At 45.7% G+C, this 26,906-nt stretch overlaps 2 protein-coding genes and 1 long non-coding RNA gene across 11 annotated transcripts; 2 read left to right on the top strand and 1 right to left on the bottom strand.

Annotated features, from left to right (window-relative positions):
• The first annotated feature begins 1,346 nt into the window (after positions 1 to 1,346).
• LOC100834927 (probable pectate lyase 5) lies at positions 1,347 to 8,839 on the top strand. 8 transcript variants are annotated; one of them, XM_024462523.1, is made up of 6 exons: positions 1,347 to 2,493; positions 3,088 to 3,183; positions 3,389 to 4,915; positions 5,032 to 5,923; positions 6,495 to 6,700; positions 8,335 to 8,839. In XM_024462523.1, exons 3-6 carry the CDS (start codon positions 4,782 to 4,784, stop codon positions 8,540 to 8,542), a joined length of 1,440 nt encoding a protein of 479 aa, XP_024318291.1. In that variant the 5' UTR covers positions 1,347 to 2,493; positions 3,088 to 3,183; positions 3,389 to 4,781; the 3' UTR covers positions 8,543 to 8,839. The 8 variants fall into 8 exon arrangements, with proteins under 8 accessions (XP_024318291.1, XP_024318292.1, XP_003571838.1 ...); XM_024462524.1 differs by lacking the exon at positions 3,088 to 3,183 and adding an exon at positions 3,030 to 3,087; XM_003571790.4 differs by having other exon boundaries at positions 1,347 to 2,107; positions 2,346 to 4,915.
• A 2,289-nt stretch (positions 8,840 to 11,128) lies between these two features.
• Positions 11,129 to 16,042, bottom strand: LOC100822253 (splicing factor 3B subunit 4). Of its 2 annotated transcripts, XM_010236489.3 has the most exons (10): positions 15,809 to 16,042; positions 14,715 to 14,763; positions 14,375 to 14,463; positions 14,213 to 14,269; positions 13,457 to 13,519; positions 13,311 to 13,376; positions 12,840 to 12,926; positions 12,646 to 12,739; positions 11,616 to 12,087; positions 11,129 to 11,514 (listed from the first exon to the last, which is right to left on the bottom strand). In XM_010236489.3, exons 1-9 carry the CDS (start codon positions 15,911 to 15,913, stop codon positions 11,618 to 11,620), a joined length of 1,080 nt encoding a protein of 359 aa, XP_010234791.1. In that variant the 5' UTR covers positions 15,914 to 16,042; the 3' UTR covers positions 11,129 to 11,514; positions 11,616 to 11,617. The 2 variants fall into 2 exon arrangements, with proteins under 2 accessions (XP_010234791.1, XP_003574000.1); XM_003573952.4 differs by having other exon boundaries at positions 11,132 to 12,087; positions 15,809 to 16,041.
• A 5,849-nt stretch (positions 16,043 to 21,891) lies between these two features.
• On the top strand, positions 21,892 to 23,154 carry LOC104583662. The gene is made up of 4 exons (XR_001406792.2): positions 21,892 to 22,485; positions 22,710 to 22,819; positions 22,920 to 23,007; positions 23,096 to 23,154. It is a non-coding gene; the product is annotated as an uncharacterized LOC104583662 (long non-coding RNA).
• The last annotated feature ends 3,752 nt before the right edge of the window (positions 23,155 to 26,906 follow it).

The following is a 26,906-nucleotide window of genomic DNA, read 5'->3' as shown; positions in this document are numbered from 1 at the left end:
CTCTAGGATTGCATAGCTTTAGTCAGTTCTACTTACTGCCCTATGTCTTGTTACTTGTCCTATTACCATGTCACATGTTTGTTGTTGCCCTACATCTTGGTCATTAGAAGTCTTGCTTAGTTGCGAGTCTGGTGTCCTTTTATCTTGGGTTCTACAATTGCTACATCCACATGCTACTTCCTGTATTTTAAATTGCAATTATTAAACTGTGATATGATATTAAACTGTAACAAGGCAACGATGGGAGGCCGTGCTCTAACGCATTGGTGTTTTGTTCCATTGGCGCCGACCTAAGGACTGAGTTCTCGTTTTCGCTGACCCAAGAAACTTCGCGCTAACCGCTCGTGGGAGAATATATGGGTTCCCCCTCGGCTTAGTACTCGTTTCATAGTTCTTCCAGGGGCCACATAGTTCGGGTGTTCCATTTGGCATATCGCATATACACTGGTGTTGTGTTTGGAGACTTGTTGGTGACTTTGCATACATATAAGACTGCGGCACACGTCTGGAGTGGTCATTCTGCGGACACTGAACCACCACCAGCTGTTCCCGCAACTCTTGAGTCCGTATGACGCTTCGGCCGGGCTCTCGTTTCGGATTAGACTCAGTTGGGTGGTTCCCTGGATTAGTTGTGGGGCTTGGAAACGTCGTGTCGCCCAATCCTGCCGACACACCTTTTTGTGTGTTCCTACTCGAGTGGCAATAAGGGTTGGACGAACGTGTACGGGTAAATTGGCACACCCTGTAGGGATAAATCTTTCGGAAAGCCGTGTCCGCGGTTATGGACGACTTGGTTGGTCATTACTTGATCATAGAGAACTAACCACCTTAATCTCTTAAACTTGAGTAGTAATTAGCCTTTAATCATGGATATGCTTAAAACTGCTTAAGTGTGAGTGTCCTTTGGATTGCTTCCTCACAGGGTGTTGAGGGGGTGATATGAGGATTGTGTTGTTTGGTGTTTAGTAAATAGGTAATCACCTTACACCTGGTAGCCGCTTCTCATCCTCTCATTAGACGTTGTTATTAGAGTGTCTCTCCAGATATTGCTGCTGCATAACCCCACTTTACCCTCCTTTGAGACATGTTGCATACTAGCATAGATCTCCACGTAAGTCTTGCGAGTACTTTGTACTCAGTTGCTTTGCAACGTTGTTTTCTTCAGAGGTTCCAGCAGAGCAGATGAGCCGCTAGCTTCTTCGTGGAGCACGACGTTGGATTCGATGTTTAGCCAGGAGATCTAGATCAGGGTTCTGAGACTTGTGGCGGGTTTCCTTCTAGCTTCCAGCCTCTTCAGGCCATGCTGTATTCTTGTCCGTACTCGGGCATAATTTGACTTCCGCTAATGTAATGATGTAATGTTGGGACATGTCATCTGTTTCTAACATTTGTTATTCTGCTCCTTGTACGAGCTTTGTAGCTACTCTCTTCTGTAGAGTTTTGGTAATGATATTCATGTTGCAAAATCCTGCGATGGGCACTTTAATGCGTGTATGTATTGAGGTGTTTATCGTAGGTTAAGAACCTGAGGCTTGAATTATGCAAAGGTTAGCAAATTGGGGCTAAATTGTATAATTCCGGTCCCAGAGTCTTACACTATTGACCTCTCTGTTAGGGATTTCCAAGTCCCAACTGCCTGTGTGCTCGCAAAGTAGTGTTCTCTTGCTGCTAATTGGACGATTAATAGTGTTCTCAACAAAGCTACTTGATCGATCTTGGTATGCTTGGATTGGTTTGTTAACGAAGAACTGAAGTACTGGCTTCCCACAGCTTAGTCTGGTGTTCACACCGCTTATTTTTGTTGGTTTGATGTCTAATTTTGGATGGCATGCGCATATGCATGAGGCGCAGCACATGACTGCAGTTAAAATCTCCAGAGCTGGTACGAGGCTGACACAATCCGCTGAAATTTAGATTTGAATGAATGGTAGAATCGATATGTTTTCTGCTTTATCAGCTATCCTTCTTTGCAAAAATTGACTTGCTACTTGACTTTTGGTACTCAATTCAGTGCAAAACCTGGATTTGTACTTAGCACCAAATAATGAATATCACCCGATTCCATAATTGTTTGCTTTGATTTTTCAGGGGTGGAGTTGTGCATAAGGTACTCAAAAGACTGGTACTCAAAATGTCTGAAAAGAGGAATACTACAAGCTTGTGCTTGTTATGTATTGACACATTCAGTAAAAGTTATTCCGCTGCAATATATTCCAAATTTTCCATGATGCTCTGTCTCCTTACATCCTGAACTCACACACACACATATATTCCAATATATAGTGTATAGTATATTCAGATGTATTTAAACTGACTGCTATTCATTCATCCTTGTCTATTTGCAGAACATGATCTAGCGGCACACAACGTCCACACCAGTCGTACAGAAGTTGTTGTCATGTGCTACTGGCATGACATCTATGGTTCTTCTGTTAACATGAAAACTACATATTTTTTGTGGAGAATGAGGAGTGCATCTTTTAAGGGCTTATGGTATGGACTATCTTGATTTTGTAAGGTCCAGATCAGCTGTATGAAAATTGAATTTGTAATGTTATGGGTACCATTTGATTCCCGCTTCCACCTAATTCTACAGATGCTTTGAACTGGAAACAAAAGGGTCACAATTGCCTCCCCTAAGGTTGTTAATGCTTAAATTTGACACTACGAAATCTAAACTGCCCCGTTAAAAAAAAGAACAAATCTAAATTCTGCGGGCATTGAACGAATCCATGATGAGTAGAAGCAAGCTTTTTCGTCAGTACTTTGTGTTGCACCGTTTTGGCTCCTATATATGTCTTCTTGTTTGGTACTTGAACATTACTTCACAGTAAGCATAAGTGTTGGGTTGGAAGAGAATACTCCATCGAAACGTACATGCTGCAAAAAAGAGTGGATGATCTGTTTGAGCAAATGAAAATGGAACTTGCTGTACCACCAAGTTTATGTCAAGTGTTTTTGCTAAGACTATTTTTATGAAGAAGATGACATAGGTTGCAGCACTGGTTGCTGGGCTACAATTTCTGCAGGTGGGGTGGCATGATTTTATTCTATATAGTCAAATTATCAAGCTTCAATGATCTGCAGGTGAGAAAATGAATTATCACTAAGTACTCGGCTGCCTGAATATATGTCTCTGCATATCTCTTTTTATCCCGTTGCAACGCACGGGTATCTTTTCAGGTTGGTGGATGCTCTCTCTTCTCTCTTTTCAGGTCCAGTTGTGCTTCATCTTAGAGGGAGATAATTAAGATACCTAGCTATACTGAATTGTGAATTTTATTGGAATGATTAATTATGCGATTTGTACATTACAGAAAAGGTTGGGAAGGTGGGGAATGAAATTGCTGAAACAATAATGTGTTATGTTTTTTGCTTCCATATGCAGAGAAAGAAGACCAGGCGACGCGCGGAGCAGAGAAGCGTGGCGGCAACGGCGCGTACAGGGCGGAGGACAACTACGACTACCTCTTCAAGGCGGTGATCATCAGTGACTCCAGCATCGACAAGTCTAACCTGTTGTTGCAGTTCACCGTGAAAAGTTCTGCCTCGAGTCCAAGTCCACCATCGGGGTCGAGTTTGCCACCCGCAGCCTCCAGGTCGACGGCAAGGTCGTCAAAGCGAGTCAGGAGAGGTGCGTGCTCGTCTCTCTTAATTGTTCCCAACCCCCATTCAACTCTGGCTGCCTGTTGGTGTGCAAATTGCACTCAGACGGACCTTACCGCCGGCAATGAGGTTGACCAGGCCACGACGGTTGCGGTTAAAGTTGAGGTCAGTTTGGGTGTTCATTGTCCAAGTGAACATGTGGATTATTCACCCGCAAAAAAAAAGAACATGTGGACTATAATTTTATATAACACACATTCAAGAGTATGGCTATGCATGGAGGAACCAATTTCTATTTGACCCGCTTTCATATGAAACAATGAATGTGAAAGTAACATTCCTGACCTGCATGATTTTGTGAATCTGTAGCAACGTACGGGCTCCACCAGTATCTGTTAACACCGAGACGTAGAGCAATCTCAAAATCTACCGACTCAGCTTCAGAAAAGTGTATTCACGAGCTAATCCAAACACAGGGCATTCTGATTTAAAAAAATGTGCAAGGTGATAAACTGCTAATCAAAACACCGAAGCGTTCTGATTATAGAAAATGTACGAGGTGCAGCTCCAAACGCTAGCGCATCCAAATTATAGAAAAACGTACGAAGTGCTTCCAGACACAGACGGTTCCACAAGCTAATAAGACTAATGAAGAAGTCTGATAATCCAAACATTCCTCTTCCCTCCTTGCAAACTTTTACATCGGAAATTTCCAACATTTTCCATGCTACTTCGGCTAAAGCAGAGACGGCTGCTGCACGAGTGCATCAGTGCATCAGATCTGCTGCCATGGTCCAATTGCTCTTCTCTGGTGTACGGTGTACCCCTCTTTCCCTTCCTCTTACATTTTGCATCTTTGTCCTTTTATTTTCTCACAAACATTCTCCCCTCTCACCCCCTCTCCTCTACATCTTTAACAAGCAAGGAAGATATCTTCTCAAGGAGATTCCAAATCATCTCCCCTCTCCTCAGAGTTCCTCCCTCCCCTTGTACATTCACACCACTCCTGAACTTCCTTCCCCCATTGCTGTCACAACCCCAAGCCCCAAATGTCGAAAGCTTCACCCTTCTCACCGCCATTGCCCACCTCGCTCTGCCGCCCGCTGCCAGTCTGCTGCATTGCTATAAAATCCACTGCGTCTCCACTCCGACCCCTCTAATCCAGCCAAGAAGCCATGGCCGGAGCCCCCAAATCCACCCGCATTATCTTCCTCCTCCCCCTCCTGCTGCTCGGGGCAACGGCCTCCTCCCATCCCCTCCTCAACGCCTCTCTCCCGGAACCCGCCGCCGTCGTCGCCGACTTCCACAGGTACACTCTTCCCCCGAATTCCCTCAGCGCAACATAGCAAACGCCCAATGTTTGTGTTGTCCGGGCCACAAATGTGCAACCTTTCTTACGCGTTTCTTCCGCTATGCGAACGGCAGCAAGGTGGCGACGTCGCGACGGCGGATGCAGGAGTCCGGCGGCGGGTGCATGACAGGCAACCCAATCGACGACTGCTGGCGTTGCGCGGGCACGGACTGGCGCCAGGACCGGCAGCGGCTGGCCGACTGCGGCATCGGGTTTGGCCGCAACGCGCTGGGCGGCAAAGGGGGGCCCTTGTACGTGGTGACAGACTCCTCGGACCGCGACCCCGTGAACCCGTCCCCTGGCACGCTCCGCCACGCCGTGATCCAGGAAGGGCCCCTGTGGATCGTCTTCGCCGCCGACATGACCATCCGGCTCAACGAGGAGCTCCTGGTCAACTCCTACAAGACCATCGACGGTCGTGGCGCCAACGTCCACGTCGGGGCGGGCGGCGCCTGCATCACGCTGCAGTACGTGTCCAACGTCATCATCCACAACATCCACGTGCACGACTGCGTGCCGGCGGGGAACGCCAACGTCCGGTCGTCGCCGACGCACAGCGGGTGGCGGACCCGGTCGGACGGCGACGGCATCTCGCTCTACTCGGCCCGGGACGTGTGGGTCGACCACTGCGCGCTGTCCCGGTGCGCGGACGGGCTGGTGGACGCCATCATGGGATCCACGGCCATCACCGTCTCCAACTCCTACTTCTCGCACCACAACGAGGTGATGTTGCTGGGCCACAGCGACGACTACCTGCCGGACTCCGGGATGCAGGTCACCATCGCATTCAACCACTTCGGGGTCCAGCTCGTGCAGCGGATGCCCCGATGCCGCCGCGGCTACTTCCACATCGTCAACAACGACTACACCGCCTGGGAGATGTACGCCATCGGCGGCAGCGCCAGCCCCACCATCAACTCCCAGGGCAACCGCTACATCGCCCCCGCCAACCCCAACGCCAAGGAGGTGCGTTCCCTTTGCCGTGCCGTGTTGTGTTCTTTCGTTTCTTGCTCTTCTTCAGTTTGCTCCGTTCTCTTCTTTTCTTTGCTTGGCGAGTTCTGTTTTTCTTTCACCCCCTTCGTTTGGATTCTTGTTCAGTTTTGGGTGGGGATGCGAAGGGTGTGTCCGCGTGTGTACCCCGCACGGTGGTTGCCATGCCAGTGTGTACTATAGTGAACGTCGTCCTGTTCTTTCATGTCCATTTTTTTCCGTGTGTGTTTTCTCTTCAACTCAGCTCAAAAGTCAGAATTGCGCTGTAAAAGCCAAGGAATTTATTCACCGTCTTCTAAGATATTTTCTGAATTTTTGGTCCCACCATCTGAGACTGAGGGCGTGGATGGGGTCTTGGTTAGCAATGATGGTCTCGGGAAACATTTTCTTTTCGGATTTCTTTTAGGAAAGCCGCGTCATGCTCGTGCTTCTTGCCAAATCTTGGGTCCAGGGGTGCTGCACCGAGCATCCGAGGCTCGTGCATCGCATCTCCCCTGTTCTGTCTGGCAATCCCCGAGGAGAATGTTAACGGTGAGACCTTTTTCAGGTGACGAAGCGGGTGGACACGGCGGAAGGGCAGTGGAACGGGTGGAACTGGCGGACGGAGGGGGACATGATGGTGAACGGCGCCTTCTTCGTGCCCTCGGGTGAAGGCATGGAGGACATCTACCAGAAGGCCTCCAGCATAGACCCCAAGTCCTCCGCGCTCGTCGACCAGCTCACCATCGGCGCCGGCGTCCTCGGCGGCCCTAGGTACGTCCCTTTTTCCTTCCTTCCTTCCATCTCACGGTCAGGATTGACACGCCGGCTCCACGCCTCCACGCCGGCAACGCTTTATCGTTCGCGGTATATACGTGGGGTGGATGCGTCGTGAGGGCGCGGGGAATGAAATATCTCCATCCAATCGGTGTACCGCCGATAAGTGGGCTCCACGTAGAACACCTTTATAGGCCTTTTGGATCGTCTTCTTAAAACACTCAACGGCCCTTTTGCCTTTCTGCAACGGACATCGGTCGCCGGAGTGCGCGCCGGGCACCGTGCTCGCCGCCAGCAAACAGGTCGAGTAGATTCCGGTAGATTTCTCCGCCCATTCCCCTTGGCTCTTTTTTGCCTCTTTCCCCCGCGCTCAGAAAGGAAGGCTAATCTTGCGTGGGAATGCACGACCAACTAACCCCGCCGCCGCGCCCACCGTGATTAATTAGGAGTACTCCGCTGTAAACCTTTGCCCTCAGTCTGAGTACAATGCACTGCCCGAGCCATGTCGGCCGGTATCTACAGAAACAAAGGATGGTGCAGGCAAAGTGCGGCGAGCTGGTGCTTAACCTGCCAGCTACCTGTTCCATAAGTGACTGGTTAGTACTAAAATGTTCTTCGTACTAGTGGATTAATGGTAAACAACGAGTCCTCCCTCCCTCTAGTGGTGTACTGCAGCGCAGCACTGACAAAACAAGACGTACTCCAGTGATGGGATAAAGGAAATTTTTTGTCCGTCCTTCGTGCTCCAGTCAAGCGGGGAAAACCGTGCGACCAGTGCCCGGGTGCCCCTGAGCCCCTCCTCGATTTTCTTGAACCTTGCGATCAGTGATCTACTGATCAGTTTTGCCTGGGCCATCGTTCAGTCAAGCGTTCTTACACGGTTACACCGGACCACCAAAAACCCGGCTTATGGGCCATCGTTCTGTAATTTCACATGCATGCAACCTCTTCGCCAAACCGGTTTAGGGGTTCCTGTACGTAGAAATTATATGCCGTATTCTTTTTGTCAGTCCTGTCAAGCGTTCTTCTCCGACGATCATTCTTTTTTGAGGTACAACGATCATTCTTTTTTCCGCACTTGTGCCAAAAGCGGCTGAAAACAAAACAAAAAAAAGGTCGTCGCGTGCTCAGGATCAGGAATGCATGTGTGGTAGCGTTATCGAGTAGCGAGAGTAGCTCTGAAGCTCCACATCCACATGTACGCCACTGATGGCTGATTTTGTCGACGAATCCTGGACCCAATTTTGCTAAAAAATAATGCAAATACTCCCAGATGAAAAGGCGAAGAATCGTACTCTACATGTTATAGTAGTACCGAGGAGACAAAGGTAATGCTATTCTTATAGCGTTATTAGATCTAGATACTGTCCTTTTGTCGGGGCCCTACTTACAAAGGACCTCTTGATAGGACAGAGCCAACCGAGAAGAGAACGGCAGTGTCTCCGTTATACTCTAACTCCATAAGAGAAAAGAAAAATGATTCGTCCTTTCTGTCGTCCCGTGCCGCCGCAATGTTCTTCGGAATCCAGTTCTTATTCCAGCGTACCCTCGTGATCAGACAGCAGTGGTAGTAGATCTGAGATTCACAGGCTCACAGCGTCCTAAAAATGTGTGTTCCTCCTCTCTTGCAGGGACAACGGGGAGGCGGCGGCGTACGCCGGGGTCAACTACGCCGGAGTGAGCACCGGCGGTGGTGCCTCTGGAGGCAGAGGCAACGGGTATGGCGTCCTCGGAATGGTCTATGCCAACGGCGGCGATTGGATCAGCTGCCGATCTCACTTGATACCATCATTGGCCTCTCTGCTGGTCTTTGCTCTAGTATGCTTGCACCCATTGTAAGACCCAATCAGGACGTTACTTGATTGCTACTATGATTCAACTGGGAAAGGTAGGAAAAAGGGAAGGAGGAAATGAGGGGGGAGTTGACACTAGGGAGATAGGCAGCAGGGGTAGATATATTATAGATATCCATCATGTGCCAGCAGCACATGGGATGGGGTGGGTATACTGCAGGCTAGCATCACCTTTAGCTGTTGCAAATGATTCACTGATTCGTTCATGCTTATTAACTCTAACATCTCTGTAATCTCTGCCAAAGAAAAAGAAATTACAGGTATCTGTGGTTTTCAAGGGAAAGCTGAACCTGATCCAAAGTTATTGTCATTTTAAAAAAGTAACATACACGAGGTCCTAATTTTGTTTTAAAGATGCCAAGTTAGTCCCTTAACTTTGAAAAGTGGGTCTTAATCTTTTTTAAGTTGTTTATCACACGTCCTATTTGTGCATGTGTTCTTGACCCGGTGATGTGGCCGTTTGACCAATGTCAAGTTTATCCCTAAACTTTGAAAATGCAAGTTTGCGTTGTAATCTTTTTTAGTTGTTCATCACAGGTCCTAGTTGTGTATGCATCCGTCTGACCTGGTGACTTGGTCATGTGACCAAGGCCACGTAGGCCTAGGCCCACATATTGGATAACCTTTCGAGTCGATTTCGACAGAAAAGACCTCGAGGCGAAACCATTTCATAAAATGAACTCGGCACCAAACTATTCCACAGATCTAACCCTTTTATCCTTCATAGCTCAGCGCCACTCCATGAGACGCTATCCCCCTGCCAACGTGGCCAGCCCAGGCCCCACACGCGGTTGTGTAACCCCTGACGCACGGGCGCTATACCCACAGGCTTCGCGCCTGAGAGCTGGGCGCTATGATATTTATAATTTGAGGCCTAATTTCCAGTACCGTTTCATCTAGGAAAGCAACCAAAATTTCCAAGTCCACAGGGTTCACGCCCGGGCGTTGGGCGCTACTCTCCTCTCGCACGAAGTGAGCGCGTGCCTCCTCCAATAAAATCGGCAATAGCAGTTATTCCCTAATTGGAAACCGCCGGCTGCTCCCCCCCCCCCCCCACACACACACACACACACAAAAAAGGGCCGCGCTACGCCTCTCCAACTTCTTTTTCAATCAATACACGTTCTTTCCTCCTTGATTAGTCGATTTGCTGCCATGCATGGCCCAAGTACACGCGTCCTTCCTCGTTAATTGCATCCTGATTAATTGCTTGATTTGGCAGCCACGAGTGAAACGTATCAAGCCTAGCTATGCATGCGTCTGTTTCTCTTGGCAGGTGAAACAGTAGGTGAAATTCGCCGATTGTCTCGTACGCCTAGGCCGATCTTGCCGATTCCCTGGTACACCAGATCATTTTGCTTCTCGTAACTACCACAGCATTTAGATCGGGAGAAGAAACGCCCCACGCGTGCCCCTTTTCTCCTCGTACGAAGTCACACATGCAGAAACAGACGCGATTTTTTTGCCCGGTTAGTTGTCATCCACGCCTACAGTTAAGCTGGGCCGTTGCCTTAAAAAAAAGCTGGGCCGTTAATTCCTTCAACAATTGAAACGGCAACTTGATTTTTTCTGCGATTTCCTGCAGTGATTTCACGCCATAGCGACCATAGCTCCCGTGAATTAGGCCTACACATACGTCGTGTGGGCCTTGGACTGGCCACGTTGGATGGGCTTTGCCACGTTGGCAGAGGGATAGCGCCCACGGATTAGACGCTGAGATATGGACTATAACACCCCTATGTTGGGTGCCGAGCAAAAGGGTTAGATCAATGAAATAGTTTGGCGCGGAGTTCATTTTGTGATTTAGTTTCGTCACGAGGTCTATTTTGTCGAAATCGACACCTTTCGATGTTAAATTTGCAAAATACCCCTTGCATTCTTCTCCTTTCCCACCCGAGGTCCATCCCTCCCCCTTCACCAAATCACCGGCGACGACGAGGAGGCCGACGACATGGGACACTCAAGCAAAATAGTTGGGAGGTGGATAAGATGAGTTGTTGCTCCGGCTGCAGCCACCGTTGCAGTCTTTTTCTCTCTCTTCATCGCCGTCGATGTCAAGAGTGCACCCCAAACGTCGGCGGCGGCCAGGATTCATAGGGGGGAAGAGAGCAGACAGAGAGAGGGACCGCGGGTGAGGACGGAGAGACAAATAGGGTATTTGCAAGTTTACCCATCAAAGGGTTAACGACAGGTGGGTCCGGGCCTACGTGACATTTGTCAAACGACCACGAGCTCATACAATAGGACATGTGATGATCAAATTCAAAAAATATTAGGACTGAAACATGCATTTTCAAAGTTTAGAAACTAACTTGAACCTTTTAAAATAGAGTTACCATCTCCAACTGTATTTTACACTTTTAAAAATCATGATTTTGCTGCTCGCCACTTAAGAAAAATCGAGGGCCGTTAATAGCATTCCAGAAATCCAGTATGCCGTGCGACCTAGCCAACATCAATGTAGCAAATGTGCTCTGAAAACGAGTTTGTAGTGGTTGGTTATTGACGGGGACTTGTTGAGAAAAAAGAGCTATACAATCTGTTTGCAAGCATAGCAATATCTGTTTTGCCATGATTCAAAAGGCCCAAAGTTAAACTGCAATTGTTTCCCACAAGGGCTTAAAAAATGCTCCCTCCAGCCCATATTAATTGTCTCAAATTTAATCAAATATGGATGTATCTATGCTTTAAAACATCTACATACATGTAATAGTTCGACAAGTAATATGGGTAGGAGGGATTACAATTTTCTTACAATAAGAATGTCATGATGAAAATAACTCTCCTAAGCAGAGCTCAAATCAGCAGAACCCACACTAGGAGTGATGGGGAATACATATGATCACCAAAATTCATGCATTTTGAACAGAATACAAACAACCTTTAATCTCGAGCATTTGTAGCACTGTTCGCTAATTCTCCCATGTCTGATGTTCTCCTAGTGTTTGCAGCTTGCAACTTACGGAGTACATGGCAATATGTAAAAAAAAGGGGTTAACATTGTCTCAGTCTACAGTTACAGTGTGCCAAATTGACCCAATGGAAGAACCCCTGCATACTTTTAACCAGAAGGTGGTGGTGGCGGTGGTGGCATTGACATTGGGGGCGGTGGCATTCCGCCAGCATGTTGTGGAGGTGGGGGTGGCCTCCACATAGGTGGAGCTTGCATATTGGGAGGCGGCGGCGGTGGCCTAGCCATGTGATGAGGAGGAGGCATCACGTTTTGTGGCGGTGGCATCCCTGGAAGCCTGTACTGAAGTTGCTGTTGCATGGGGGGTGGCATTTGCATATTCGGTGGACCAGGCCAAGCAGGCTGCCCATGCATCTGCATTTGAGGAGGGTATTGCCCAATAGGTGGCGGCGGTAGCCTAACGTGTTGAATCTGTCCCTGGACATTCCCATTGGCAAAAGGTCGTGGCACAGGAGCACTAACACCACCATTTTGAAGCCCTTGGGTAGGTGGAGCAGTTGCAAACATTGTGTGCGGCCTATGCTTCTGGGATCCTGGGTTGTTCGCTGCCAGCAACCTCTCTGCCAAAAGACAACAAAGGATTTGATAATTAAAATTGTGTGAACAACTAGAGGAAGTAGAGCACAATTTTTACCAAAAGGCAAATCAGATTTTCAGGGACAACCTCTAAGAATATGTAGTCTGCAATAGGGATAAGAGCAATGACAATTTGCAATGTGATATAGATATTGGTTAACATATAATAGTTCAAATGGCTGTAGTGAAAATTGTAACCCATAAGATCAAGATCCAGTATGTCCACTGAATGGTATAATAGTTCAAATGGCTGTAGTGAAAATTGTAACCCCATGAGATCAAGATACCAGACCCTCAAAGACATACAGAATTTGTAACCTTAAAATGTCAAAAACACAGACTGTATTCTCGGAGAAGTATGTCGATCCAGAGTCCAGATCCAGAATGGAATTTTTACTTGCTTATGTGTAACAACTTGAGAAGACTAAATGACCATATCCGGTATCCTTTTCCAGGAACTGAATATCAACATAATCGAGTTGTTCCGTGTCATTGTACAAGAAGACAAATAACCCAACAGATATTTGGGAAAAAAAAAATACCAGCTGGTGTGCCGTGGCGCTCTCCTTTTGTGTCTTTCTTGTACGCATAAGAGACAGTGATTGGCCGATTACATAAATGTTGGTTGTTCATGGCCTGGAAAATTACAACAGGGAAAGTAATAGTTGACATACGCGAGAATCACAATAAGCCAAAAGGCCCAAATCACAAAGTGGTATTGTGACAATGACATTACCTCTATTGCTTGATCAGACGATTCAAAGGAGTCATAGCTAACAAAGCCAAAACCTCGGGAATTTCCAGTTTCAGGGTCTCGCATTATCTTGAGAAAACCAAAGAAATTTTTAATACAGACTATATGTGACCACTAGCACTTGCATTTATGTCAAATATGCAAAGGGAAATGGGAACAGAATATTTTAATTCATTCAGTCTCTATGATGGTACACATGAACAGAACTGGAGCTCAAAGACTGTTACTCCGTAAAAAAAGATTCAATCAACAAGATATCACCACATAAGTGCTACTAACACATGTTAGACTATAAAGTAGTTCAACTATGACGTGTAAACTTAATGGTATTAGGTGAAATTTAAGCCTAGCCACAGTTCATGTTTCATACTGGAGAATAACAAAAGACTAGTGCTAAAAAAGCACATACTAATGTCGCTTGCAGGGTAAAGTTTACAAGAGTAAAGAGTTCACCTTAGGATTGGTCACAATCACTCCAAATGCACTGAATGTGTCATAGAGGAGTTTCTCGTCGACTTCCTGTTGAAAAAGAGAACACAAAACCATTAGTCACAATTAATGTGACTATGATCAACTAATGAAGGTAAATATGCTTTTACCGGATCAAGATTGCCAATAAAAAGATTTGCTCCTACATCCAGACTCTTCTTGTCTTGGGAAGCCTGGAATAAGATGATATAATATATATTAAGTCAATGTGATTAAGATCCTAGTTTCATGATTACCCAAATTCAAAATGACTAAACAGAATGAAAGAAACTTAAAGCGGGCAGAGAGCAATAGTTTTGTAAAATGAATATGAGAACTCATTGTAAGGTGTTGACCCTGTCAATTAGAAGGTTTTTTTTAGAAAATGGAAGCTTTATTACCTCCATCCTCTGCATCTAGAATGCATATAGCCGAAAGTCTTACATTATTCATGAATATTTGAAACACATGACACCATCAAAAAATGTGACAGGCCACACATGGAACCAACCTACGTACTAAGTAACCTAGAGCTAGCACGTCAATTAGAAGGTTTACCCACACATGGAACCAACCTACGTACTAAGTAACCTAGAGCTAGCACGTCAATTAGAAGGTTTACCACAGGATGATGATCAACCCTAATTACATCGGAGAAATGAGCAATATTAACCCCCGGCCCCTCCCCCGTGCAATGGTATTTAGCCTCGAAGTTCGAAGAAGTATCATCCTAATTTGAAGCACCCGAGATTAAGCTACCCACTATCATGAAATTAAAATTCTAAGTGATCTGATGTCCCTTCAAGTAGACTATTCCGTGCCTGCTACAATTACTAATACAAGAACCAAACACAAAAGGGGGCTGTGCAATCGAGAGAGATGCTCACCTTGTTTACTCTTATTGGCTTTCCATATAGCTTGAGCATGTTCAGAATTTTAATAGCCTACAAAAAGAAAGCAGTTTAGAGAAACAGATGGCCAATTGAATGCATCTAGATGATAAATGAAGATAAAAATGGATTTTTCTGGTATACCAAACAAAGACTTACATAATCTGCATCTTCCTCACTTCTGAATTCTACAAATCCGTAGCCCTGGTGTAAGTTTGTAACTCTGTCTTTCGGGACATAGACATTAACTGGAAATAAAATAAGGAACATCTATTGATCAATATCATAGTAATGGATTCAGATTATATCCTGAAATGAATTTCCATTTTGCGATATGATATAAAAAAGAGGAAATGGTCAAACAGACTATCCACAGTTCTGCAGCCAACATAAAAAGTCAGATACAACAGATACTGAAAGATACTTCTAGAACAAAATCAACCATAGTGTTGTAGGACAATAAAAGCACCCTCTTCTAAGGGAATAAAAAACTACTTACCAACAGGCCCTGCTTGGACAAACAACTCCCACAGTAACTCCTCAGAAACCTGCAAAATATGGGGGAACTATCAACATGGATGCCTGGAAGTAATGATATATCAAAGGGAGAAATAAGCAGTTGTGCAATGCGAGCTCAAGTTCTTTAAGTGTTTTTAATTTCTTAAAGGAGGCCCATGACTGAGTTGTTACAATCATTATAAGCACACAAAGAGATCCATGTGTTTATTAATTCCTGCTGGAGGAGGGAAAGATAAATCCCAAACTTATAACTATCAGATAGCAACATGATTGATGTCTAGAGGTAACTATATCCAAAATAACAATATGAAGGAAGCAGCAACATGGGCCTTGTTCATCTCAATTTCATACATATAATTGGGAACTACTCCCTCCGATCCTAAATTGTTGTCGAAATATTACATGTATCTAGACACTTTTAAGAATAGATACATCCATATTTGGGTAATTTGAGACAAGAATTTAGATTCTACTACACTTCTTAATCAAAAAGATCCACTACACTCAAAATACCTATCAAATAGTTGCCACGAACCCGGTTCATTCGGGTCGAGGAACAGGATCACGGGACGCGGGTCATCACCTTTGGGGAAAACTGAGGAGGATCTACTTGGGGAAGCGACCCCATCGACCCCGATCCCGAGCTGGGTCGACCGACGCCGGGTCAGGGGACGCAGCGGCAACCCGCGATCCCGGCTTCTACACCCAATTGCTCCAAGCACGCCTCTATCATGCATAATGTGTGGGTAAAGCGGCACGCTACAAGTGAAGTTCTCGGTATGCATGCACGCTACTCCCTCCGTTCCATGAAGATTGGCACGGTTTTGAACTAGAGCTGGTTTAAATCCGTGCCAACCTTTATGGCACGGAGGGAGTACCACATTACTTAAGACTACTCGAATGCTGGACTTGGGACACACCTCTGGTTCAGTAGCAGCGACCAGCTATTTCTAACGCGCAGGAAAAATCCATAGTGAAATTTGATACCATCTTGCGTAGTACAGCCCACGGAGAAAAGATAAAAGGCGGGGGATCTACAGGGGCGGATAGGAGGGGAGCCAGGTGAACCCTAACCTGCGGGTCGAGGTTGCCGACGTATGTGGTGGCGTCCTGGTTGCGCTCCGCCGAGTGCTGCCCGAGGAGGTTCGCGCCCACACCCGGTGCGATGCGCGTCGTCATGCCTGGGTCCCGGCGGCGCGAGACGGGCGGCGGCGGCGAGAGAGCTACGGAAGCGGAGCCGCGGGGGTGGGGTTTATTCGAGACTCCGGAGGCCTTCCATGCTTCGTTACTTCTTTGTCTTGGCTTCGTCAGTGGCGACCGACCATGGGAAGCGACTGGGCCACGCTGGGTTGGAACTTGCGACTTGGGCCGTTGGGCGCATGCCCGCGATTCAGTCCATAGACGTCAGGGTGGGCATTCGGTTTAAACCGAAACTTCGGTTCAGTTCTTCGGTTTTTTAGGAACTTCGGTTCTCCAAATTTGAGGACCGAAATTACTTTGAAAAAATTGGTAACCGAAACGGAGGAGTCGATGTTGAGTCGCTGCCTGCCTGTTGTGGCGCCGCCATCGCTGGAGATGAGAGGCAGAGCAGGAGAGGTTAGCCGTTACTCCTTACTACTCCAACCTGGAGATGAGAGGCGGAGCGGGAAAAGCGGGCAGGGCGAAGGCATTGAAGAGGAGGTCGGCTGCTGGAAGACCGCCGGCCACCGGTGTGTAGAGGATGCAATGGCGGTGGCCGCCAGCTAGGGTTGGAGATCAGGAGAGAAAGGAAAACCAGGAACAATAAGATCGAGCGAAGACTGTTTTTCTTACGGTATTAATACTTCGGTTCTTCGGGGGTTTTCGGTTAACTGAGGGCAGAGACCAAATTAACCGAATAAACTTCGGTTCTTTCAATTTGCTGACCAAAGATTAAAATGTTTTTCGGTTTCGGTTCAATCGGCTTCGGTTCTCGGGTTTTCGGTTATCGGTTTCGGTTTCTCGGTTTTTATGCCCACCCTGACATAGACCGGCCCATACGAGTACTGATCAGGGCTTAGTTGTATTAGAGCTCTTCTACGATACCCAAAATTAATATGAGCCATCCATTTTTTTTTAATCTAACGGTTGAGGTTAGCCGTTACTCCTTACTACTCCAACCTGGACTTACGAAGTATCTAGGTGGAGTATCAAGAACCAGGGTTATATGCGTAATCTATCCGGTTTAAAAAAAGTTAATAGAGCTCGTTGGGACGGGGCGGCCGGCCGGCCGGCTGCGAATGAGACAGGGGTGACGGCGCGGCGCACTGCGCGGGGAAGAGCGCCGCTGAGAGGACGGCGTGCTGAGCGGAGGATGGGCGGCGGACCGTGACGGCGTGCGCAGAGGGTGCACGGCGCGGCGAGCTGCACGGGGGACGGGGCGACGCACTGGAGGAGGGTGGCGCTTGCGCATGAGGCGAAGGGCAGCAGCGGCCGCTGCAAGGACCGCGACGGCGGCGTGCTGCTCGGAGGGCGGCCGCGACGAGGACCGCGGTGGTGGCTCGCGGGAGGAGGGCGGCGCGTGGTGCGAAGAACGGTGTCAAGCTGGCAGCCACGGCGAGCGACGGAGGTCCTCATCGTCGGCATGCGGAGCGACAAAGGGGAGACAGCGCCTCTGGCTCGCGACCACGCAGAGCAACGCACGGAGGAGGAAGGGGGCCTCTTGCGGCGCCGGCTGCTGGGGCTTCGGTTGCGAAGGTCGGGCATAGGGACGGGGGAGGGACGGCCACTGCGAGTGGCGCAGCCGGCGCTGGAGAAGAACGGGATCGGGAGAAATCAGTGAAGGATCGGGGAAGAGAGAGAAAGCTGGTCAGTTGTTTTTTTGTCACGAAAATACTATAGTGCCCATGGCTAATACTCCATTTAATCGCGGTGAGTAACGGGTACAGGAGAAAATCAGTTGTATTATGCATGTTCCTCTTTAAAAATGTATTTATGCAAAAAATTTACAAGTAAATCCTGTATATCTAAGTAGAGACAACCCACTACCTGATTTTGTTGGCTCCTCACGCCACCACGTTACCCATTTTTCTACGGCACGTCTTGGCTCGTGTTCCCGCTACATTTTTTTTACCACAAGTTTCCGCTCGCACGCTCCCGTTCTCCCGAGTCCCGACCCGGCCCACCGTGTCCGAAGAATCTGAGGGCTGTTGACACCGATTTCGGCGTCGCACATTAAATAATATGGTAATTATGAGAAGATATTTTTAGATGGCAAACTGCGTCTGATGCAAAATAAAGGATGAACCTATGAAATACAAATTAATTATCATAAAAGAAAAACCGATGTTGCCAATGTGGCATAAGGAAAAGGACCATGTGCAATAATTAAGTAACCCCTAAGTCAGCTATTATAGCTGATAACCCAAATTCCATCGTGATCAAGCCTGACCACGTAGGTGGGTGCATACATGGCTCAAAGCCCATCTCAATCAACATGCACGTACATGTGGGTTAATGAGGCTAACCATTGATATTAATCAGCCCAAAAACGTCCAGCCCATCTTAATTAGCATGCATGCAAAAGTGGACTAGTATGAGATTAACAATTAAGGCTAATTAGCCCATGCCCATCAACAAGACGCCCATGACGCTGCAGACCTGGCTGGCCGGCTGCATTAGCCCAACTAACTAATCAGCTGATTAAACAAATACATCTGCCTTCTAGGCCCACGTAGAATAGCACATGGACAAAAATCAGAACGTTGTCATCTTCTGCATGCATTAACTAATCCTCCTAGCGATTAGACTGGTCAAGGCCCGTTGCTCCCCACGATCGCTTGCTGCCGACTTCGCTCGATTAACAGAGAAAAAGAAAAGAAAAGAACCCAACGTCCACGACCGGCAGACGTGCGCACGTTGCCCGGCTGAAACTCGGTCTCCCCTGCCTATAAATACAGAGGAGAAGACCTGCCGCTGGCGGCTCACATTTTTTTCTATCAATCAACTCAGCTGCTGCAACCCCAAACGCTGCTGCTATAATCCACACACGCATGCGCCTGTCCTCCTGCTGCTGCTTGCTGCTTCCCTTCTGCTAGCTCAGGCGCGTCGGAGGACTCAACGTCGGTAGCCTTTAACAAAGGTGAGACATGGTGGTTTGATAATACAAATTAGGAGGCCTTCCCTTTCTTGCAATTCAGATATGGTTGCATATTTGGCTATTGGTTTGGGCATATCGTCACAGGCCAAGAAGCTTTTCATGATAGGATCAAGGATTTAGCGCTTGGTTTGGGCATATTGTCACAAATCGAGTGGCTTGTTCTTAGATTTTTGCATATATATCTTGTTGCATCTTTGGTTCTTGGCTTGGGCATATTGTCACAAGTCAAGAAGCACCTCATAATAGGACCAAGAATTATACTCTTGATTTGGGCATATTGTCACAAATCGAGAGGCTTATTCTTAGATTTTGCATATATATCTTGTTGCATTTCGGCTCTTGGCCTGGGCATATTGTCACAAGCCAAGAAGCATTCATGGTAAGATAAGGGATTATGCTTTTGATTTGGGCATATTGTCAAGTAGCCCATTCTAGAGTTATGGGCCATATTTTGGTACATAGATATTTTATAATTTCATATCCATGTACGTTAGCTCATCAAAAATATTGCACACATATACTTGATGCACAATTTAGTCCCATATCTCTAAATTGAATAGATAATTTTCACATGTTGCATTCATCCCTATAAATTGCTATAGATCATGCTGCGCATGTGGACATATTGTCACACGATGCTAGCATCAATATAAATGAATTGTATTACACGTGGGCATATTGTCACACGGTGTTAGTATTAATACAAATGAAACATGCTATACGTGGGCATATTGTCACACGATGCTAGCATTAATAATACAAATGAATTGTACTACACGTGGGCATATTGTCACACAGTGTTAGTATTAATATAAACGAAATATACTACACGTGGGCATATTGTCACACGGCGTTAGTATTAATACAAATGAAATGAGACTATATAAAAAATCCTCATATAACTGAAATCTAAAATCATATAAATATGTTGACTAATTTTTAGTCGCACATTCATTTAAGGCTATAGAAAACTAGTCTTACATGCTACAAGATGTTTCATATAAATTAAAATTGAACCATGCATGCATTTCATATAGTTGTATGCACGTGAGTCATATAAATATAAATTAAATTATACACTCTCTTGATATGATTGTCTGCATCTGCGTATAGATCAAGCCATGCACTACTTTCATATAGGTGCATGCATCCAAAGAATTAAATCATAGCTTAGGCCATGTAGCACACGTGGATCACGAAACCCTGAGTTCGATCTGCATATAGTACTTGGGTCAACTATTTAATAGTCCACGTATCAAATACATATCTTCATCCATGCATGTATATAGAAAATACATGTATGATCTTTGGCACATGTGCGCGTATATTTGGGATGCCATTTTAGCCCGCTGATTAGCCATCTAAATAGATTATATACATTGTCAACTGATTAGAGCACTTTTACATGATTAAAATATATGATGGTTGATCAACTAAATGGACTTGGCACCTATACGTGCGCATATGTTATATCGATGATATAAAATAAAATATGTCATCCCATGAACAAATCATAGTTACTATGCTACTCATATATCAGCATAGATGAATTTTAACCATGATTATCATGCTAGCCATACGTTAGCATAAATAAAAAATCAAGACTTCTTCGAGCACACCGACACCGACGACAGCGAGGAGGACTTTTATTTTCATAGTTTTAGAATATTCATGTGTTGTAATGTTATGTTGGAATTCTTAATCAGTTTTTTTTTCTTCGGAGATGTAATTAACAGAATTTTTATGTAAATGTAAGAGTTCTAGAAATAAAGAACCTGCAACGTTTGATCTTTTATTTATTTTACGCTTTTATGCATTTAATTTATACTATCTGTCTCTATGACGTGGACGCGTATTTCTCGCCCCATTTTCCGTCAACAGGGGCAAGTTAGGGCATCTCCAAGGGTCACTAGCTAAATAGACATGCCATCCATCCGTTTGTCCATTGTCCGGACGATTTGGCAAGTGTTCATTTACTACATCACCCAATGGTCACAAGCTAAATGTCCGCATTCGAAATTGTCCACGCTTAATTTCTCAAAATCCATCACAAATTCTATCATCACTACTCCCTCCATCCAACAAAAGATGTCTTAAGCTTTGGATGTATCTAGACGTGACTTAATGTATAAATGCATTCAAATTTAGTCAAAGTTGAGACATCCTTTGTTGGACGGAGGAAGTAGATCAAATTATATCCCAAATTCTCAAATTCAATCCAAAATAATTGAAAATGGTACGGTCCAAAATATCTCGAATGACAATTTTGAAATTTCTCAAATGACATCAAACCAAATAATCACAAATCTTGCGATGCATTATCACAAAAATTTTGTCTCGAAGATTTTCATGCCACACTTTATCCCGGCAAGACCTTCCAAAGCCAAATTGATGATGTGGCATGTGTCCGCAGACAATGTCCGGCTTGCCAAACCCAAGTCAAATTTGGCTAGCATTTAGCTTGTCCACGGACAAACGGACCGATGGCCAGCATTTGGTAAGTCCCATTGAATAACTATTTTTTGTCCGTGAACAAAAATGGACAGATGGCGCATTTGACTAGTGCCCTTAGAGATGCCCCCAAGTCACCATAAACTAATGCGCACCAATCCGCTCTGCCGCCTGCCCTCCCGACTCCCGAGCGTCCGTTCATCGTTCCATCCACGCTGGTCATCTCCCTGTAATTGTGAATTACCGAATCGACGTTCCCCGGCCGCATTTTCTCGGAATCCATTCATGTCATCGTTCTTTCCCCTTCACCTTCCAACCTCCATTCCCATTCAATACGGCCTCCTCCACTTCCTCCTCTTTCTCCATCAATCTCAGTCGCTGCTTCTTCCTCTTCACCGATAGCTATTTATTCTCTAGTTTGGGAGGCTGCAAGGCGGCTAGGGTATAGCCTACTAGTGGTTGTTCCTGTGGTTTGGAGAAGAAAAGGAAGCGAAAAAGAATTGGGAAACGATTTTTATCAACCGACTGATTCCACGTATTGCGTCGGCCTCCTTCTGCGTTTGACGCGTCTTTTTTCTGGTGAGGGCGGTTTGTGGACCCCACCCACGTTTTCTCTACCTTATCTCCTCCTCTACTGAGAATATCTGGAGGAATAAATTTTGAGATGGCAGAATTTACGTCTCTTCCAGTAGATGTTTTCATTCAACATATAATCCTAATTTCTTGAAAGCATGCACATGGTCTTTGGCATATTTTACCTCTCTTCCAGTAGGCGATTCTCAGTAGTATGCAGTGTATCCTTTTATTATTACATATGTGAAGATGTTCCCATTCGGAGAGCCCAGGATCAATTTTATCACAGAAAAGGAGGATATAATGAAAAGACTATACATGCTTGTGTTTGGATACTGGAGTTGGTATTATTTGCCTTGGTTAGGAAAAAAGTTCTATTTCGTATGGTCTTTATTTCACTGGATGCTTCAACATGGTGTTCCATTTTGTTACGGGGTTATTGCTCTTCAGAAGTTTCACCTGTGTTCATTTCGGCGGGAGGATGAGTGAAGAGGATACCATGAGCGGTGCCGAGCAGCTGAGGCACCCCACCCCGAAGCTCAATGAGAGGATCATGTCGTCTCTGTCGAGGAGATAGAAAGCTGCGCACCTACTCCGTTGGTGTTCTCATGTACTTATTACAACAGTTTTTCTCAAAGATTTACTTAAACTTTTACTGCTTAAAAAATGGGATGGTAGTACATATTTCAAAAAACTGTCTTTATTTTCTAATTGCTAAGCTATTTAAAGAAAAAGATGGCATAGCATTATCATGAAATTTACCATGTTATGGCATTTCAGTGCTTTAGTGTCCTATACTCTTCTTATTTATGTATTAGTATCATTTTTGTGCAGTTTATTTTCAGATCAAATGGCACCGGAGATATCTGAAATTCTGAAACCAATTAGAGTATTTGAAGACAGTGCCATTTCTATAAGAGCCTTTACCGACAACTCGATCTGAGGTTAGTGTATTTTCATACATGTCAGTAGGTTATAATCCTAGCTATAACCAATTCTCTCATCCCTGTGATGTTCTGTTATGTGGGGAATCCATTATGGTAGGAACAAATCTCAGGCAGAGGCAAGTTAGGCTATGGCCAGGTGGTGGCACTTTGCGACTACCTCATATTGTTGAGAATGAGAGCTCCGGGTAAACAAACACCACCTTGCTTTTGAACAAAATTAGTTTTTTCACAAAACAGGTGACGAGGACATCCCAACTAATGATACAATCACAGTCTCTACATCACCTACACCTCAAGTACCGGAGATACACGGGCCAATTACTAGAGCTCGTGCATGACAACTAAATTATCGGGTAATTTTGTTTCTTGGTACTTCATTTAATATTAATGAGAATATGCTGCTGCCTAAGATGGGTTCTTTTATGTGTTTTAAGAAGGACGGACCTAACTTGGACCTCAAGGATTAGCGTTGGACAGCAAACTATGGAGGTGGCAGCAAGGTGGCGAGAATTAGCTCAAGTGATGATTTTAGAACATTGAAACCGCCATAACGAGAGATGAGAAGAAAGCCGCATCCTCTTCATCAATGGGATTTCGGCCAAGTGGAGGATCCCCCCTCCAATTGGTATCTATGGGCCAAAGATGAGAGTTATAACCTTACTTTATTGGGCCTAAGGCCATGTAATAGGGTCCAACCAATTTTTAGATGTTTTCGTTGTTTTTAGGAGGATTCCTAGGCCGTTTCGGAGTCCCTCAAGGGCCTGGCCGAAACCACCTAGTTCCCCTCCTATTTATACCCCATGAGCCCCCCTATGAAGTTTGGGGTTTTGATTAGATAAAGTTTAGCATTCGCTACATTCGTGTAATCGCGTGTGTCGGTTAGACCACTTGTTTTACCGTCATCAAGACTCCAACTTATATCAAGTATTCAGATTCGTGAACCCTCATATCTCCTATTCGCAATTTAGATTGTTTTTCATCTTGTTCTTGCTTGTTCTTCGATTGTTTGCAGGAACAAAGACCTTCGTGGTCAGGTTGATCGTGCCCCCGCGGGATCAATAACCTTCTGGAGTTGGTGTATCGATCGCTAAGGCGTTGCCCTTTAGGTTGTAGTCGGATCGTCAACGTCACCTCGTGCCAAATTGATAATTAGGTATCTCATCGAAAGATCGGGACACCCTCGAGGCTATCAACAGGTAGCATACGAGTTATTCAGGTTGTGTGTGGATCTATCAAGTTCTTGATTACTAGACGATGCCTCGCACGTTGTTGCAGAAATTTTTAGTTAATATACATGAGTGAAATTGAGTAGCAACGAAAAATATCCAAAACTCAAAACATATAATGAAATTGTATGATAGACTCTTCACATAGTGAGATAGCATGATGAAAAATATCATGCATGCATATGCAACAAATATGAGTTTCTCACTAAATAAGTATGAACATAATATATGTGAACATATTAATGATGTGATGATGTGGCATGCTTGTATGTTGAAAGAGTTGTGAACATATTAATGATGTGATGATGTTGATTGCTTGCATGTTGAGAGAAATTAAGTAGTGGGTCTCTCCTACTTAGATATAGAAGATTTGCTGTCATGTATTGCTTGATTCTCAAAAAGGTTGCATGCGAGTTCATCTCATCAGAGAGATACATGGGCAAAAGCAAGTATCAAATTGATTCCTCGCATCGCACTTGATATATGTTCAGGTATCCTCCTTTTAATTCTTGGCCTGGAATACAAAAATCTACTTGTGGAACATGAGATATAACATTGTTGGAGAGAGATATAACATTGTTGGAGAGTAACACTAAATAAAACTTCCGATGTACCATTATAGTGCTACAAAAAAGGTTCTGGTAGTCTGTGAAGTTATAGAAATGGAGAAAATATTATGCTTGTGGTGTTGACGATTCATCTCTATTTTTTTTATTGTACTATGAGAACCTTTCTATTCTCTGAACCTCCATGCTGTCAGCAGTGTAATGCTTCTATTGAACTGTTGCTGCTTTCTTTATACTTTCCTCTCGCTAATATTGTCATAATCAAAATTAAATCGATGCAGGTGGAAGATTTCCATCGGTGGTCAAAACAATTGTGCATTGCCAAACTGAGCCAAACAGATGTAGTCATGTAGCATTCTTCTAGATAGAGATGTTAGGTTATCTTTGGAACAATTTTGGAGGGAACAGCTATGCAGATTCTCACGTGTAATCTGAAGTAAACTAATGTAATACATTTGTCATGTTAATGTAAGCTAGAGTTAATTATTAGGGTTGCACTACTTATTTCAATACTAATAACAAGAAATGACTGACAAAAAGTTCAATGTTCAACAATTATTTGTGAGATAGGGTCGACTGATTGTGTCCATAACAGGATTACATCTTCTTGCAATGGTCATGCGCATGAGAAAATCCAGTAAGATAGCAAGGTCCTCACAACTTGATTTTCACTCGACTACTTTCATTGGCCACATTTATGAAATAAAATAACCATAATAAAAATGCCTATAAATTTCTTATCGTTCCGTAGCAACGCACGGACACTCTACTAGTTCCTGTAGCACCATTGTGATCAAAATTAGAGGGCTGCCAATTTTCCCAAAAATAGTGTAGATAGCATAAGATGGCTTCCGCTGAAGATCCTTTTTATTTAGGGATTTTTATTTTCGTGCCCTCCGTTGCTTAGTTCTACTCAGTTTTGCCCAAGGCTCAAAATGTTGCTCGCCTCTACATTTCAGTTTGTTTTTGTCGGGTGGGGCCGGGTTAGATCCTCACAAGTGGGGCCGACACAACTTTTGACATGTGGGGCCGAAGCAACAAGACAACGGTCCCTTCTCTGAAGCTCGCCGGTGTGCTTCCCGGCACTGATCAAGCGTGACAGGGGCGGGGGACGCTAGCAGATCGGTCCGGAGCATTATTCTTCACAATACAAGCCTCGACGCGTGTCCTGGCGCAGGCTACACCTCAGCATCGCGCCATGACTCCACAGCGAGGCGATGGCTGCAAGACATGGCTCTGGTGGCGGGAAAGAAAGAAAAAAGCAAGAACTAGAGGAGCAAGAAGAGGGGCTAGGGCCGGGTCGGCCTACGTGTGGGTCATCATGGCACGTTGGTCCAGCTGGTTAGCGGCGGGGGCTGGGCACGCGTGCGCACGGAGGCAACGAGAGGCGGGGCAGCGACCGGAGGGGGAAGAAGACAGGCTGACTCGAGGAGCTGGGCAGGCGTGCACGAGGAGCCCGCAAGGCCGCTTGCACGAGGAGGCAGCGAGGGCATGAGTGCGCGGGAGGAGCAGCGATGGAGGAGGAAGAAGATGGTGGGCCCAACGTCTGACCTGTTCGACTTAACAAGGGCCCACATGTCAGTAGTTAGGTCGGCCCCGCCCGTCAGGATCTAACCCGGCCCCACCCGTCAGACATAAACGGTCAAAGGGCATTGACCGTTAGGTGATCGGCCGTGAGGTCATTTGCGAGCATTTGCCAAAGAACGAAATGTACAAGCGAGCAACATTTAGAACCTCGGGCAAAATTGCTTAAAACTAACCGACGTAGGGCACGAAAATAAAAATCCCTTTTAGTTATCATAGCAACATTCCTGGGGAAGAAGACCTCGACGGGATTCCGGCTTCGGGGAAGACGAACTCGGCGAGAGGATTCTAGACTCGAGGAAGACGAGCTCGGCAGCGGGATCCCGGATTCGGGGAAGATGACCCGACTCCGGCACCTTCCGGGCGTGGCGGCGGCGGGATTTGGACTCGGGGAAGACGGGACTCCGTGCCGGACGTGGCGTCGAGATTCATTCTTGACGAAGATGGCATGCGCCGGCGGGAGTACGCGACGCTTGCGTTCGGCCGGTGGGAAGAGAGAGATTGAAAGAGAGGGGGCGAGCAGACGAGAGATTGGAGATCGAGGGAGAAAGAGGAGGAGGGGGAGCAGTTGAATCGGTGGGAAACCAGGGGAGCATGCCCACGTGGGTGAGGCCCACACCAATGTATATGGTAAGTATAAAAATCGTATTTGGAAATGAAAAATTGATGGTCACATTTCCAGAATAAATCGGATGGCTCAGATTTAGG

The sequence above is a fragment of the Brachypodium distachyon genome, chromosome 3 (assembly GCF_000005505.3).
Source record: "Brachypodium distachyon strain Bd21 chromosome 3, Brachypodium_distachyon_v3.0, whole genome shotgun sequence".
Lineage (NCBI taxonomy): Eukaryota > Viridiplantae > Streptophyta > Magnoliopsida > Poales > Poaceae > Brachypodium > Brachypodium distachyon.
The sequence above is the reverse complement of the archived record's forward strand: the minus strand, read 5'-3'. Positions and strand labels throughout refer to the sequence as shown.